The sequence below is a fragment of the Corythoichthys intestinalis genome, chromosome 1 (genome assembly GCF_030265065.1).
Source record: "Corythoichthys intestinalis isolate RoL2023-P3 chromosome 1, ASM3026506v1, whole genome shotgun sequence".
In the NCBI taxonomy this organism is placed as follows: Eukaryota; Metazoa; Chordata; class Actinopteri; order Syngnathiformes; family Syngnathidae; genus Corythoichthys; species Corythoichthys intestinalis.
In genome coordinates this window covers 36,961,020-36,979,388 of record NC_080395.1, presented here as the reverse complement: position 1 = coordinate 36,979,388, position 18,369 = coordinate 36,961,020, and the positions used below count along the sequence as shown (strand labels likewise).

The 18,369-nt window shown below is 40.2% G+C and overlaps 1 protein-coding gene across 1 annotated transcript in view; it reads right to left on the bottom strand.

Annotated features, from left to right (window-relative positions):
- galnt2 (UDP-N-acetyl-alpha-D-galactosamine:polypeptide N-acetylgalactosaminyltransferase 2) overlaps positions 1–17,620 on the bottom strand; it is a 146,225-nt gene extending 128,605 nt beyond the window's left edge. Inside the window, exon 1 of the mRNA XM_057852322.1 lies at positions 17,079–17,620. Coding sequence (XP_057708305.1) covers positions 17,079–17,174 — 96 coding nt within the window. The 5' untranslated portion in view covers positions 17,175–17,620. The remainder of the gene's footprint in view (positions 1–17,078) is intronic.
- Positions 17,621–18,369: the final 749 nt, after the last annotated feature.

Genomic DNA, 18,369 nt, shown 5'->3' with positions numbered 1-18,369 from the left:
TCAGACGGGCCTGAGCTGGGAAATTCAATGCATATGGTGCATCCTATATGGTGATGTAGTCTACTTTTTAATTAAGCGACTGCAACAGTGAACATTAAGTGTGTTAGTCACACACATATAACTCTTCTATGTCACCTGCCAGAATCTTAACACTACGTACTTGCCTTTTGGCAGATCGAGTTTAAAAAAAAAAAATCAGAGCAGACAACTGCGTGTTTTCCACTGTCAACACTTTAAATAAACCCTCTAGGAAGAGTTCATTAGCTCAATTAAAACATTATCACACTTCAACAGCTATGAGGGGAGGCCAGTAACACTAGGGATGCTGAAATGAGATGACTAACACTTGTCATTTATTCTGTCATTTCAATGCTCTTGCCACATCGAAGGACAACATGACAATTGCATGATAGCTCTAAGAGGAATTCAATCATCAAGAACAAGACAGAATAGGACCATGATCTCCTTGGAAAAGATAAGACTATTATTAATCCGTGGCAAAAGGGTTGGTCACTCATGACAACTAGTTGCCAATTATGGCTGTTAAATCTGGGTAAAAAAAATTCACCATTCTTTTTCCAGTTTTGTTGCTGATGTTTTGGCATCTACACTGGAAAGCTTTTAAGGGACTTTTCTAGACATGGGCCGATTACCGGTTGTAAGGTCTACCGTGGTATGAAAACGTCAAGGTTTCGAAACCGCAAAAATTTTCCGTCATACCATCCCTAAGGTATTAGCTGTTTTTTACGTCCCAAAAATGAAGGCTGAAATCCCTCACTTACAGCTGCAAGGCTCTACCTTCCCCCACCGGTTGTTGCTCAGTGTCAGTGAGTCAGCTGTGCTACAGATGGCTGGAGGAGGTGAAACTCCTGAACTTTTTCCCCCAATTGAAGAAAACAAAATTGCTAGTATGGGAATACTTCGGCTAGAGAAAATTTACAGACAGCCGCAGCTTAGTGGAGGAAGATCAACCAACATGGCTGCCGAGGAGGCAATACCTCCAATATGATTTTGCATTTAAACAAAATTAAAGGTTAGTAAACACTCTTGAACGTTTCCCACCAGCTACGAGAGTTAACTCCAGCATGTTTAATGTGTCTCTCAGTGGTGAAACATGTTTTTTTTCCTCTCAGGCAACTGTCTGTGTTGAGAAAGAGTGTATAATGTTAACATGATACGAGTCATACATACAGTGGGGCAAGTAAGTATTTAGTCAACCACCAATTGTGCAAGTTCTCCTACTTGAAAAGATTAGAGAGGCCTGTAATTGTCAACATGGGTAAACCTCAACCATGAGAGACAGAATTTGGAAGGAAAAAACAGAAAATCACATTGTTTGATTTTTAAAGAAATCATTTCCAAATTAGAGTGGAAAATAAGTATTTGATCACCTACAAACAAGCAAACAAGCAAGATTTCTGGCTGTCAAAGAGGTCTAACTTCTTCTAACGAGGTTTAACGAGGCTCCACTCATTACCTGTATTAATGGCACCTGTGTTAACTCATTATCAGTATAAAAGACAACTGTCCACAACCTCAGTCAGTCACACGCCAAACTCCACTATGGCCAAGACCAAAGAGCTGTCGAAGGACACCAGAGACAAAATTGTAGACCTGCACCAGACTGGGAAGACTGAATCTGCAATAGGTCAAACGCTTGATGTTAAGAAATCAACTGTGGGAGCAATTATTAGAAAATGGAAGACATACAAGACCACTTATAATCTCCCTCGATCTGGAGCTCCATGCAAGATCTCACCCTGTGGCGTCAAAATGATAACAAGAACGGTGAGCAAAAAACCCAGAACCACACGGGGGGACCTAGTGAATGACCTACAGAGAGCTGGGACCACAGTAACAAAGGCTTCTATCAGTAACACAATGCGCCGCCAGGGACTTAAATCCTGCACTGCCAGACGTGTCCCCCTGCTGAAGAAAGTACATGTCCAGGCCCGTCTGCGGTCCGCTAGAGAGCATTTGGATGATCCAGAAGAGCACTGGGAGAATGTGTTATGGTCAGATCAAACAAAAATAGAACTTTTTGGTAGAAACACAGGTTCTCATGTTTGGAGGAGAAAGAATACTGAATTCTATCCGAAGAACACCATACCCACTGTAAAGCATGGGGGTGGAAACATCATGCTTTGGGGCTGTTTTTCTGCACAGGGACCAGGACGACTGATCTGTGTAAAGGAAAGAATGAATGGGGCCATGTATCGAGAGATTTTGAGTGAAAATCTCCTTCCATCAGCAAGGGCATTGAAGATGAGACGTGGCTGGGTCTTTCAGCATGACAATGATCCCAAACACACAGCCAGGGCAACAAAGGAGTGGCTTCGTAAGAAGCATTTTAAGGTCCTGGAGTGACCAAGCCAGTCTCCAGATCTCAACCCCATAGAAAATCTGTGGAGGGAGTATGGAGGGAGTAGAAAGTCAGTGTTGCCCAACGACAGCCCAAAACATCACCGCTCTAGAGGAGATCTGCATGGAGGAATGGGCCAAAATACCAGCAACAGTGTGTGAAAAGCTTGTGAAGAGTTACAGAAAACGTTTGGCCTCCGTTATTGCCAACAAAAGGTACATAACAAAGTACTGAGATGATCTTTTGGTATTGACCAAATACTTATTTTCCACCATGATTTGCAAATAAATTGTTTAAAAATCAAACAATGTGATTTTCTTTTTTTTTCCCCCACATTCTGTCTCTCATGGTTGAGGTTTACCCATGTTGACAATTACAGGCCTCTCTAATATTTTCAAATGGGAGAACTTGCACAATTAGCGTTTGACTAAATACTTATTTGCCCCACTGTACATGCTTTGTGTGGAAAATAATTATTTTTGTTCTGATGGTAATAATGTTGAGTTGTGGGTGTGGGCTTAGGCTCACCGAAAGGACTGCATTCATTTTAATTTTATTTCGATTTGTTGTTGTTGTTTTAACATTATAATTGTTAAGCCATCATTGTTCCAGTTTGCTAATATGTTTTGAAAAATAAAAATCCTGTTCAATGGAATAAAAGTGTTGTTTTTTTTCTTTAAAACCAGATATCTTAAAGTAACACATTTTTGAACTGTAATTGCAATACCGTGATATTGTGAAACCGTGATATTTTGGCTTAAGGTTATTATACCACCAGAATATCATATCGGCACATGCCTAGACTGTTCACAATATGTTAAACTATTTAATTTCAATCTTTATATACTACAAATATGGTTTAATAAATATGTCACTGATTATTGACCTCAGGTTTTTGGGGATCTTCGATATAGATCTTAAAATCACCTAGCCCTATTGTAATCTAGTTTTCAGTCGAGTTCAGCTGTTTCACTTGGTGAGCGGTGGGCCTTGCTTGTTCTTCGACCCCAGCGATAGCAAAGGGGAATCTATTTTTCTATAACATTCCACCACATTCTCTTACTCACCCTCTTTTTGTTCATGGACTATCAGTACTGCAGTCATCTACCCCTGCCATCCCCTTTTCAGGACCCTCATCACTGTATTTTATTGATTGAGTGATTGCTCTATTTAGCCAACTGCCAATAGTGGTTGTGTTTACAGACTGAAATTACAGAGTATTTTCTCATTAGCGCAATATTGAACTGCTGAAGTTGCATGTTTGAGTTGTGACTAACCCTAGCGTGCCGTCAGGGATAACATCTGAACTGAACTGATAGGGCCACTAACAATGTTTGTGCCAAACAAGCAAAAGAAGTCACACTATTCAAGATAAGCAGCAGATATCATGATAAAGCTAGAATTTGAGACGTGTACAGGAAAGAGGAAGAAGCCAAACACAGGCAAAATAGATTAAACATTTCAGCACTTCAGTGTTATGCACCATCTCATGTTTGCACTGAGCTCTAAAGCCTCAGCCACCACCTGCAAGTCAATCCAAACCACTATATAAGCACAGTACGTTTATAAAACTCACTGCTCTAGGTATCCATTTTTGGAAGACGACCTAATCAGTACTTAAGGATGTGTGCGTGATGTGCTCATGCTACGTTTACACTATGTTCCTAGCGGCCACGGCACCCCACTGTGGAAAAAGGTGACTGCGGCTGGCCATGATTGCTGTGGATTCCCGGAAAGATGTTTATATGGTAAAAAAAATTGCCACAGCAGTCACAGACGTTGAAGATGAAAAATGGCAGCCATTCTGAGAAAGGTTGCACGCAACAAAACCTGACAGAGTGTAATGGGGCGTAACACAAATTGGAGGCGGGCCCTATTTGGACAGAAAGCATATTTTTACTACAACATTACATATTTGATGCCTATAACTTTTCTTTTTGACCTCTCCATTGTTTGTATTTTGACAGCGTTTTTGTGACAGGACACAGAAGAAACAGAAATCAATCAATTCCAGGGCCACACTAATGCAATTGTGACACATTTTGTTGTTGTACATCCAAAATGCTTGCTGAAAACCTTTCATTTTGTTGTTGTTTTGAAAATGCTAAAATATTACTCGGCAGAAATACAGGGGAAAAAAACTAAGACCAAATGACAACGGTGTCCTGTGTAGGACTGGGTTTGCGGCTTGATCAGTATTGCAATAGGATTCAATATGCATTGCAACATATTTGGCAATGCTTGTCAAAAATAAATGTTTATAAATGCATGAAAAATAGAAAACAATATTTAGGTAACTATTGTATGCTACTGCAAACAATTATCAGCAATTGTAGCTAGCTTGCTTTAGCTACTGTATGTCAACATATTTGACATTTATAACAACTGTGTGCAAGTTAGTTTTTAAAAAAAAATTGTGAGATTATGATTCATATTGCGCCTGGCATGCCCATCTCAATGAGGCGTCTCGTATCTCGATCGTGGCTTGCTTCAAACGTAATCATGCATGCATGTGACCTTGACCTATCACATGGTAAGATGGCATCTGTGAGAAAAATTACCAAATATAATTATGAAGTATTACCCCAAAAAATATTTAGGCATTATTTTGTAAACTTATGATATTGCGATATCAGTATTGTGTAACTTCATATCATAATATACAGTTATAGAGGTTATATTGCCCAGCTTTAGTCCTGTGGAGGTGATTAGTGTTCAAGGTGCAATTTAAACGTCTTGATAAAATATAAGACTTAATAAATAGTAAAAATAAAAACAAAACAACAAATCACAAACAAAACACAAAACCAGAATGAATCATTGAATATTAACTCATTTGCTCCCAAACGTATAAATACGTTCTATTTTTCTATTTCTATTCTATTCAGTGTCCCAAAGACGTATTTATATGTCTTTTACATTTTTTTTTTCTTTTCTTTTTTCAAAAAAGACATTTCTGGGTTCTGATTCAATTGAGCTCCAAAGCACAAAGCTGAACATCCATTTTCAAATCAAATCAAATCAAATCAAATTTATTTATATAGCCCTTTACAAAACCCGAAAGGTCCCCAAAGTGCTTTACAACAAAGACAAACATGGCACATAGTAAATAAAAGGCAGGAAAGTATTATACAATGACATTAGGAAGAAAAGAAAAGAAAAAAAGAAACGAAACATCGCATCACGATTAGTCAGACAGCAAACAAAACAATAAAACAGATAAAATCCGAAAACATTAAAAACCCTAAGGAAATAAAACCAGGCTAAATTAATCTTGGGGAAAGGCGAGTCTAAAAAGGTGTGTCTTTAAACGAGATTTAAAAAGGCCCAAATTTGTAGTGGTGCGGATCTCCGGGGGAAGACTATTCCATAACCTGGGTGCAGCAACCGCAAAAGATCGGTCTCCCCACTGTTTGAGTTTGGACCTTGGGACTTGCAAATGAAGTTGGCCGGTAGAGCGAAGAGTCCTGCCAGAGTTACGGATGGTTAAAATTTCTGATAAGTAAGAAGGAGCCTGGCCATTAATAGAATTAAAAACAAACAGTAAAAGTTTAAAATCAATTCTAAAATGGACTGGAAGCCAGTGGAGCGATGATAGCACGGGGGTAATATGTTCACGTCTAGGTGTATCTGTTAAAAATCGAGCAGCAGCATTTTGAACAAGTTGGAGACGAGAAACTGAGGACTTGGGAAGACCAACATAAAGTGCGTTGCAGTAATCCAGCCTCGAGCCTATAAAAGCGTGAATTGCTTTTTCCAGGTCGTGGCGAGTAAGAAAAGGCTTCACTTTGGCCAAGAGACGGAGCTGGAAAAAACTTGCTCTTACAACAGAACTAATCTGTTTTTCAAAGTTGAGCCTGCAATCGAATATCACTCCGAGATTATTAACATGTGTTTTAGAAAAGGGAGCCAGAGTGACAGGGTTGGGCTCAAGGGCATTTAACATAGAAGGTGTGACAAAAGTAATATATTCAGTTTTGCTTTCGTTAAGATGTAAAAAGTTTTGCGCTAGCCACTGCTTCACATCGGATATGCACTCCATTAATTTAGTGAGAGCAGTTTGTTCGTTGGGTCTCAGGGGGAGATACAGCTGCAGGTCATCAGCATAAAAATGAAAAGAGATATTATGTTTTTTTATAACTGATCCTAAAGGTAGGAGATAAAGTGCAAAGAGAACAGGCCCTAAAATGGAGCCTTGTGGCACCCCACAAGACAGAGAGGTTTGTGAGGAGGAAAATTCCCCAATCATTACTGAGAAGGTCCTATGTTCCAGGTACGATTTAAACCACTGTAGAGCTTTACCACGGATACCTATAAAGTGTTCTAGACGAGATACAAGGACTGTGTGGTCGACTGTATCAAATGCTGCTGTGAGATCTAGTAAAACAAGGATTGCTGGGTTTCCATTATCTACAGAAAGGGAAATGTCGTTGTGCACTTTTAACAGTGCTGACTCAGTGCTATGTCTGGACCTGAAGCCTGATTGAAACTTGTCAAGGATGGAGTTTGTCTCTAGAAATGTTTGCAATTGAATAAAAACAACTTTTTCTAAAACTTTAGAAAGGAAAGACAAGTGGGAGACGGGTCTAAAATTGGACAGCACGGAGGAGTCGAGATGGGGTTTTTTAAGAAGGGGTCTGACTACAGCCTGTTTGAAGGCAGCTGGGACAGAACCGGTACTGAGAGAGTTATTTATAAGAGCCAGCAGACTTGGTCCGAGGCAACTAAAGACTTCCTTTAGAAGGCCAGCTGGAATTATATCTAACGGACAGTTAGTGGGTTTCATGCCACTAACTATTTCAGATAGAGATGACAATGAAAGGAGATCAAATTGTTCAAAAACAGTGAGCAGTTCTGGAGGATGTAGATTATCTGATGAGATACCCGAATTGCAGACATTTTGCCTAACCGAAGAGACTTTGTTTTGAAAGAAAGCGAGAAACTCCTCACAAGCAATTTAAAGCAATAAAACTAGCAACTGGAGGGCAGTAACACATTTGGTGAGACCCGCAACCCTATTCAACGGCAACGAGAGGCCAAGCCGCAAAACCGGGGCGCTGGCGGAAGACGACCGAATGGATGCCAGGTGGCGGACGACCGAGCAGAACAACCGGTAGGACGCCCGGGATGCCAGCCCCTGGACAACCGAGCAGAACGACCGGGACCACTAGATGCCGTTGAGCCCTTGCTGCTTGCGAGCAGAGCCCGCAGAGACTCAAAAAAATTCATCTTTTTGAGACAGGCAACGATGAGGGAAAAGTTTAACCGGCTGTCGCGGCCACAATAGCTGAGCTTTGTATCGCAAATCGTACCGTATCGTGAGGTACAAAGAGGTTCCCACTCCTAGCTCCTTGTCACGCTTTTAAAGTGGGTCGCTAGGAGACCCAGTGTTACTGTAGTCCACTTGTTTTTATTTATTTATTTTCAATCTCTTTCTTGTGCTGTGTTGTTATAATTTGGACATATGAGTGTAAATAAATCTATCGAATTGCCAACACAAAATACTGTATATGCAGGTGACATGTTCATAACGTGTCATCTTAGAGTGGAAGAAAAGCAGTTTTCTTCTCTGCTTTGCCAAACATCTGCAGCTTTGCTCGAACATCTGACAACATTAATGAAGTCTGTTGGCTTCTCCCGCGGCTCGGTACAATTTTGGCGCCGAGCTTTTCTCTCACAGCCCTGATTATCATGAAAGTAGACGGTGCATTCCAAAGAGCTGGCAGAAAGGATAACATGCTTGTTGGTGGAATTCACAAGGGGGTATCTTGGAAAAGGGTTTGCAACACTATCTCCTGTGTAACACAATGCATCAACAAAGAGGGCTTTGTAAACTGTCCAGGTTGTGGTTCTGCTAGTTTGTCGTATTAAAAAAAAGTCTCCTAATGATGGATATTTTGTAATCTTATTCATCCAATCTCACATGTTTCACTTGGAATTTGGAGAACAAGAACTGTGTTCATTTAATTCTGTACGAGCTATATAAAGAATAGATTCCATAATCAGCTCTTGGTACTGCCCAAAAAGCAATGATCCTGTAAGTTATCATCCTGATTCCTACCGCAAAAACTGAGAATCAAGTTATCTCTGGATCCAAACGATGACCAAGACAAACAGTGACACACGCCAAGTTTCCATCAAGTGCTACAGCTCCTCATGGCGCTGTCTGGAATGGTACACAGTGATCTGGCTTGTGTTTCCCCGGAGGTTGTGTAGGCTGGATAGCGATAGATTAGTGAGCTACATAAATACTCATGTGACATCATAGCAGCGTGACGCAGTCCAACATGGCAATTAATTAAAAACGACCAACGCAGCACAAATATTGGCATGTTGCTGTTTATCACAGGAAGACGAGCAATGTTTTAGAAATGACGTGTACTGTAACTAATACAGTGCTTCTCAATTATTTTCTGTTACGCCCCCCCAGGAAGACCAAAACGTTCCGCGCCCCCCCCCCCCACTCTCTGCCACCACTGTAAATAAATAAACTGTAGTATCATTTGTATATAAAATTCTTAATATTATAAGTACAACGCTGCATAACATTGTGTTCTTTTTTAAATTAAATAAAAAAGTAACATAGATCAACTTACGGTACAATAAAGTGAGAAAAACAACAACAAAAAACGCATCCGTTCTATAAAAATACACGCAAGATAAATTTTTGGACTGTTTGATACTGAAAAATAAAATTTAATAAAGTCAATAAATAATAATGAATTCAAATTGATTAGCAACATTAACTCATGAGGACAATATGTTAAACAGTTAATTTAAAAAAAAAATGAATAGAACAAAAATGACGTGGCATTGGACAGAGGGACAGTTTTTATTTTTGCTGCAGGCAAAAGCTAAATGCTACATACGCTTTGTCATATTTGCTTGTCTTAACTTTTCATATCTCCAGTGCTCTTTGCTGTGTGCTCATTTGGCTCAAAAATACTGCGCACACGCTCAAAATGAGAGCGGCACTGCCACCCACTGAATGGATGTGCAATTACACTTTATTTACGACAAAAAAGTATGTTCCCCAAGATCACATGCAGTACTGAACTAATAACACTATTCTGAATAAAGTCTGTTACAAAGAAAGTCCTGACAGAAATGCCATGTCATACTGGAAAATCTACAGTGTTCGCTTACTAGTGGTCATGACAGCAACATGTAGCGTAACATTAGATGAAAGCCAGATCTGGAAACATCAAAAATGGTAGGGCAAGTTACAAATGAAAACTGTCATTTGGATAATATCGCCCTCCATAAATTATTTAACAGTGATTATATCTTTCTTCAAGGTTAATTTGTTAATTTTATGCTATTGTACTGAAGGTGGAGGCCATAATGAGTCTAACAATGTCACACAGTTTGTTTAATGACAGCAATTAGATTTGTCCGTTTAGAATTAAGGATGGGTATAGTAATCAAATTCACTCATCATTAGCAACTCTGCGATTGTGAGGTATTGGCACTTTGCACTAAAGCCACAGTGCAAACTTGGCATGTGTTGGATTTTTCACATCAATCTGCTCCAGACTCACACAGGATAATAATAGCACTAGGTGACTCAGTAAGGTGCTATCAAATAATGTCATTGTCCATTATCATTATTGTTATTTTAACATCACACAAAAAACTAACTATGAGTATTGTATTGTTTTTTTTTAAAAACCTGTCCTGTTCGGCTGTTTGACACGGAGAATGGAAGTCTAAGTGCCCGGATGGTCTGAACAGTTTTAATGTTTCACATTGAGAGTCTGACATACTACCATTGTGATCATTCAACATTCCTCGTTTATTATGACAAAGCAGCGAACAGGAAAGGGTTATGGGGGAACAGAAGAAAAGAAACACAAAAGAAAGAAAAACACAAACTACAACAAGAAATACATTGAACGTCTACACTAACTACTAATATGTTGGCGCTATCGTCAGCTAGATGTATTTCCGGTTGACAACATGTGGGGGGCCTATTGACCAGGGAAAGAGGGGGACGGGAGTGGGGGAGTCTATAAACTAAGTGATTGAAAGGGGTAGAGTGTATACAAATCGGCTCTGTTATCTAGAACCCAGTAATCGTGTGAATCCCTTGTGAGTGCAAGCACGTTGGCGACCGACCCTACGCCGCCCCATCATCAATCCCGGCACCGGGACCCCCCACCCGAGCGCGCCCTATCACATCCAGCCGCACGCGAGCACCACCAGGCGCACGACAGCCACGCAGACGAGCGGAGACGCCACGCGGGCGCCAACCCAGGGCCACAGCCCCCATCCTGGCAGCCCGGGGAGGGAGAGCGAGGGGGGTTCAGCGCTGCCCATCCCTCCTCCCGCAGCCCAGCAAAGGAGCCATCGTCCCCCCCCCCGGAGGACAATGAGTATTGTTATAATATCTGTTCACTCACGTTGCTCCGCCGTTGGTGGTCAAATATCTTGTATTCCTAAAAGGGCGACTGTCAAAGTTAAACATTAGCATATAAATTGCATTTGTGTTGTTAGTTAAGCTAAATGGCCTATTTTAAGCCCAAGTTATGTTTTTGTTTCATCACATAACAGTTGGAAATCGCATTTTCTAGTTATTTCCTAGTTATCTTTAACATTTATTTTTAAGTGTAAAACTGAACTGAGGGTGGCACTTAATAGCTTCAAAAAGCATTTTTTTTTGCCATACTGCTGCTTATTATTAAGCGTTTACAGCCACCACACGGCACTAATATCTCATCCTTAATAAGTCAACAAAAAAATGACTGAATCATAGCTCCTTGGAACCAGGTGGTAACTCATCTTGAGCCACCAATGCATTTGGTTGTCAATAACATAAGGTTTGCCGTTTAAAAAAAAATACATTATTATGATGTCACCAAGTGCTTCTTCATAGACATCATGATGGACACTCAAAGGCAGTATCATTTCTCTCTACAGTAGACATGTGCCGATTACCGGCTTCAAGGTATACCGTATGAAAACGTCAAGGTTTCAAAAACACACAAACTTTACGTCATACCGTCTCTAAGGTATAAGCTACTTTTTTATGTCCCTAAAATGTAGGCAGAAATCCCTAGCTTGCAGCTGCAAGGCTCAAACAGTCCCCCACCGGTTGTTGGTCAGTAAGGATGCAACAATACTCTGTTTTATATTGAACCGTTAGATACGCCCTCTTCAATTCAATACGCAAAAACATTCCATCCAAATGAAATGCTCCCAAAATGTATTTTCGGAATTTATTTTTGTCGTCTCTCTCGCTAAAATGTCCGGCCCAGCTTCGCCTTGAAAAAACAAACTCTGCCGCTAGCAGCCCCCTCCTCCACTCCTCCCCCAAACTGTTTGAAAGGTGAGAGGTGTTGCACACGAGGATCATTGCTCGTGAAGAAAGAGTGGCTTGCGGCTTCAATGTCGTACAGATCCGTTGTTTGGCAGCATTTTGGGTGAGCTGATATGCTATCCCTACTCGTACATATTTAACAAAGACTGTCTTTAAGGATACGTACAACAAAGTCCGCCAATATATTGTTGCCGACTTGGCTGCTATGAACAATCTCGCTTTGACAATAGACAGCTGGACACCCCGGGACGACACTCAGAGCTATCTCACGGTTACATGATGAACAATGAGTGGCAAATTAAGAGCGCTGTACTTCAAACTCGTCCTGATTATGAAATTCGATTGTCAAATTCTGGTGTTGTGCAGACTTCTGTTGCGTTTGTTAACTTTTTTTAATGCCCAACAACACTCGCGCACACACAGTAGATATCATCAAATAGCAACCTAGATGTGCTACGTTAGATACCATGCCATTGGCTGTGTGAGCCCAGAAAAATAATCCAATTATTTTTGTTCTGATGATAATGTTGAGTTTAAGGGTTTATGCTCACCTAAAGGACTGCATTCATTTTAAGTTTATTTAGAATATTTCAGTTATTTTTTTCATGTATTTTAACCTAATAGTAAAATTATGTTCCAATTTGCTAATATGTTTTGAAAAATAAAAATCCTGTTCAATGGAAGACAAGTTTTGTTTTGTTTTTTTTTTTAACCCAGATATCTCAAAGTAACACATTTCAGAGCTGTAATTGCAATACAGTGATAGTTTGGCTTAAGGTTTTTATAGCATCAATCTCAAACCGGCATATGCCTACTCTACAGTTTACAATACTATTTCGAAAATTAGTGTTCAGAACATTCAGAGGAATTTTCTTGTCAAAATAACATTCCTAAAAAAATGATAAATTCATCCATCATTCTTTTCCAACACTGCTCATGTATTTATCAAGCTGCGATGCAGTCCATCCCAGCTGACATTGGATGAAATGCTGACTGCATCCTAGACTAGTTAGTAGGGTGTTCATTTTCCTTAGACTCGATCACTTAAATTGAAAATTTTGTCCAACACCTCGTTAGACCGCACACACTGAGCTGTTCCTACAAAGCTGGCGGAGCCCATCATTCAACCTCCAAATCAGCCTGAACAAGACATTCCTGCCACTTTGACCCCTTTAACAAGCATGAAACACATACATGTACACACATCTATCACTCTAATGGGAAAGTAAACGGGCTAATGTGGTTGGCTAGAGTGATGCAAACACACAGAGGCTGATATGACCAGACAAGAGGCAGGTGGAATACACATGGGATTTTCTCACACAGACAAATGTAGTGCCATGCCCACAACCACCCATGCGGAGCGCAACTCTTTCTTGCACACATAGCAGGAAGAACAAACCTGCCAACTGCACGTGATTGTTTCCCACACACAAGGATACCTGAAGGATGTTTACCTTCCATTTACAGCATAGTATGCGACTGAATGCTAAGTACACTACAGTGGTTATAAAATGTCTACACGCCTCTGCTCAAACACCAGTTAATCGTGATAAAGAAAATGAACAGGACTTCGTAACCATTTTGAGACTAACGTTTAACGTGTCTTATAACCAGTACAGTTCAGTCAGAAACAGCTTGAAGATTCTTTTAAACCTTTTTCTTTTAACAATGAGATCCATCTTATGCTGTGGATAGGCTCTGCAGATAATGGTTTATCCTGTAAAATGAGACTACAAAAGTCTTGGGAAAAGCTTACAAGAACATCTGAACTTCATTTGGGGTTTAATCAAAGGCACTCCAATCAATATGCTCATGTTAGGTCAGATAAACTCCTTGGCTGCCATTGACGACAATAGACGTAGTTCAAATGGATTGAACGTCTATGAACTAATTTAATTCAAACCAGAGGATTGAAAGATTATGTTTTGGTTTCACCTTTTTATATTACAAAAATATCACTGTTGGTGTGTAGACTTCTTTAATACACTACACTGTACTGTATTACGCGAATAATTTTTGGACACTTGACTATAAACTACAGGAAGTGTGGGTGTTCCACAAATTGTTCCCACAATTAGGAGAGCATACAACTGTCCAAAATATTATTAGTTTTTATGTGTTTGCTCAGCTTTAAGTATGGACTATGGAATGACATCAAAGCGATTCATTCTGGTTCACAGTACTGGATAGGTTTGCATCAGATTTGGATTAAAGTGACCATCTAAGTCACCCAGTTGCAGTCAGGAGGTTAATGGTTCAAGTACAAAACCACTAATTGTCCCTAATGTGCAGATTAGCATATTGCATGACAACCTCCACCTGTTCTTGTGCTTGAGGAAGAATGCCAACGAGTGACGGTCAGCTGAGTCTATTAGTTGATTGGCGGACAATAATGCCTTGGACTGGTCGCCAGTGTATAACAGGGAACATATAAATACAGAAAACAACACTCAGATTCACACCGTTACTGACTGAGAACTGAACTCATGCATTTCTGAACAAAAAGTCAATCAAACGGGCCGTTTACATGGTGGGTGACTCTCCGAGAAGACGAAAAATTTCATGTTTGCATTTAAATGGTTCCTCTCCATTCGAACAATGTCACAATTCCGCATGAAAACGATGTAGTATTCATGCCAGGCCCTAGGGGGCAGTGCAGATTTACAAGGCGACAACGAATGATGCACTTTGACATCCTCAACCCGGAAGACAACATGCCCGGATTACCCGCCCGCTCCGAGCAATGGCATTTTTTGTTCAAAAAGGCACAAAAATGGAAACATTCAACATATTTACATAAAAAAATATTATAAAAACAGTAGATTAAAGCCGACGTTCCGCCATATTTGCTGTTTTTAAAGTTAAGTAGCACCGCTGCGTACGCCCAATGTGACGTGTATGAGTGCTGACGTTATCGGTGCGGTCCCGCGCCGCGGGAGCTTTTGAAAGGCATGCGAAGCAAGCCCCCCCTCAATCGAATTCTTCCACTTTGGAGCCAAGATTCCAAGGTTTGCGTCTTTCCCTTCCGTCTTCGCCGACACCATACAAACGCGAGGCCACTCCGCAACACATTGCGTCATTGCGTCTTCGTGTCGCACTCGCCATGTAAACTGCACCAAAGTCAAAATTCACACCACCAAGTGGAATTGAAAATCGGCATATTAGAAAAAAAGTGGTCCCTTACTAAATAAAATGCCTTGAGATTAACAAACAACCATTCCAGGGTTAATTTGCTTTTCAACCAAGATCACTGTTTCTTAACACTATAACTAAAGAGGCTGAAAACACCAATATTATCATGGCACCAGTATCATTCTAATGTTGATTTTTTTTTAAAGTCTTAATCCATCATATCTACAAAGTTTTGAACTACTAACTGTTACACATAGTGTACCATAACCATTAACCTAATAAACATCCAGAACAAGTATTTTTGGGTAAAGGGACCAAAGCTCAAAGACTTCATAGGACATTATCATGGCCCCGGTATCATTCTAATGTTGATTTTTTTTTAAAGTCTTAATCCATCATATCTACAAAGTTTTGAACTACTAACTGTTACACATAGTGTACCATAACCATTAACCTAATAAACATCCAGAACAAGTATTTTTGGGTAAAGGGACCAAAGCTCAAAGACTTCATAGGACATTATCATGGCCCCAATATCATTCTAATGTTGATTTTTTTAAAGTCTTAATCCATCATATCTACAAAGGACAGCAATGAAGTATCCACTGCAAATATATGTCAAAAGTAAACTTCATTAACAATTACAATATTTATACCCTGAGGTCATGACAAAATTGTTTTCTGATTTTTCTCCTTTTGAACTACTAACTGTTACACACAGTGTACCATAACCATTAACCTAATAATGAAACATCCACAACAAGTATTTTTGGGTAAAGGGGCCAAAGACTTCATAGGATACTATCATGGCCCCAATATCATTCTAATGTTGATTTTTTTTTAAGTCTTAATCCATCATATCTACAAAGTTTTGAACTACTAACTGTTACACATAGTGTACCATAACCATTAACCTAATCATGAAACGTCCAGAACAAGTTTTTTTGGGTAAAGGGACCAAAGCTCAAAGACTTCATAGGACATTATCATGGCCCCAGTATCATTCTAATGTTGATTTTTTTAAAGTCTTAATCCATCATATCTACAAAGGACAGCAATGAAGTATCCACTGCAAATATATGTCAAAAGTAAACTTCATTAACAATTACAATATTTATACCCTGAGGTCATGACAAAATTGTTTTCTGATTTTTCTCCTTCTGAACTACTGTTACACATAGTGTACCATAACCATTAACCTAATAATGAAACATCCAGAACAAGTATTTTTGGGTAAAGGGACCAAAGCTCAAAGACTTCATAGGACATTATCATGGCCCCAGTATCATTCTAATGTTGATTTTTTGTTTTTAAAGTCTTAATCCATCATATCTACAAAGGACAGCAATGAAGTATCCACTGCAAATATATGTCAAAAGTAAACTTCATTAACAATTACAATATTTATACCCTGAGGTCATGACAAAATTGTTTTCTGATTTTTCTCCTTTTGAACTACTGTTACTTGCTCCATAAGGGTTAAAGGTCTTACGTTTCATCCTTTGAATAGCTGTCCACTGTTACCACTGTCCCTGTAAGGATCAATTTTAAATACATGTACATATATAATATTACCAAAAATAAGTCATTTGCCCATGAAAGGGTTAAATCAGAGGTAACTGCTTGTATGTGTGTTTTTAAAATAAGGGTGCAAAATAAATAAACAATTAAATTAAATAAAGGGCCATTATTTTAAGTGTCAGTAAATCAAAGTATTCCCGTTGCACAATAGACGTACATAGAGAACCTACAAATCACAGCACGAGTTCAAATGAATCCAGGAAGTACCCACGCGAGTCAACAACGTTCAATTGAAAAAATCACATTCTCCCACTGTAGTGCTACGTTCACTTCCTGCTCTCTGTTCATCTGCTGACGTTTGCCAGTCCACAGGCGAAGCCCCCCGGCCGGCCCTGATTACCAGGCCGGCAGCCTCCCATCGAGACACCGGCCGGGGAAGACACGCTGCCCGGTACCGACCGTTCCTCCCTTCCGCTGCCGCGAGGGAACCGGCGGGAGGACGGAGCAAGTTCACCGGCGAGTCGCGCAAATCTGGCACTCCTTGCAAATTGTAATCAACTTAAAACCCATTTATCGATATTAACGGGGCCTTCAATTCAATTTAAACATCACCGGTATGGCCAAAATCGAGCGCCTCGAGCGAGTAGAGGAACCCGCGTAAGGGCGCTCTTTCGCCGCTTTGACTCCTGAAAGAAAATGCGTTGGTCAAAAATTAAGTAAATAAAAATGAGCCAATTTTACCTTTCTTCCCAATGCCGTCCCTGAGTAGAAGTAGTAGGCTATCCCGAGCACCCAAAGCACCGCAAAACATAACAATATCCTGGATTTCCTCCGCATGGCTGTCTCCTAGTGTCGTCCGCCTGCCGAGTGCTCGGTTGCTCGGCTCGGGCTTCGCTTGTAGTGATTGCAGCGGCGGCGACGGCGGCGTCAGTCGTCTCCGCGGAGGGCACTTCGCCGCTCGGTCCTCAGTTCTTGATCCTCCGGGAGGTGGGAGCAGGAAGCAGCTAGCCAAAATTCAACAAGGGGGTGAGAGGGCAAAGGCTAACCCGCTTTAATCCAATCAAACATCGGATAACGTCGCTGTTGGAGGAGGGCTCGGTGCTGCTAGCGAGTCGAGGGGCGTATCGTCATCGAGTCCTGATAAAAGACACGAGCGAATCTAGAAGGAATTGCTTGGAATGAGTGTTTCAGTGGAGCTCATGGAGGAGAGCGAGCAGCGAGGATGTGCGTTCGTGCTACAGGCTGTCCGCCGCTGTACTATATTGGGACGCTAGGGGCGCCAGAGATGCCTTGGACTGGTTTAAATGACAGGGGAGGGAATCAATACATTCTAGCTTAGAGGTGTTAAATTCATCTTTTTCGTGGGCCACGTTGTAGTTATAGTTTCCTTCGGAATGCCATTATGTCTTTCAATGCCACTGACGGCGCTAGACATCCAATCCATTTTGACTGGAAGGTTGGTGGCAATATTTCCCAGCCAACCTCTCCCAGTCAAAATGGATTGGACGTCTCGTGACATCAATGGCAGTGAGTTTAAAAAAGTGTTCTATAATGGTTTAACTGAAAACATGTAGAGCTCATTCAACTTAAATGCAACATTTCCTATTTGGATGTCCTGGATATCTTAAAATAAGCAATATTGCAAATAAGTAAAAACAAAATACTGTAATTTTTAGACTGTAAATCACAATTTTTTCACTTGACTTTGAACCTTGTGAGCCCAGTGCATTATACAGGTCCTTCTAAAAAATTTTTGCATATTGTGATAAAGTTCATTATTTTCTGTAATGTACTGATAAACATTAGACTTTCATATATTCTAGATTCATTACACACAACTGAAGTAGTTCAAGCCTTTTATTGTTTTAATATTGATGGTTTTGGCAAAAAAGTCAAGAAAAAACAAAAATCCCCATCTCAAAAAATCAGCATATCATGAAAAGGTACTCTAAAGAATCTTCTAACCTAATCATCTGAATCAACAAATTAACTCAAAACACCTGCGAAAGATTCCTGAGGCTTTTAAAAACTC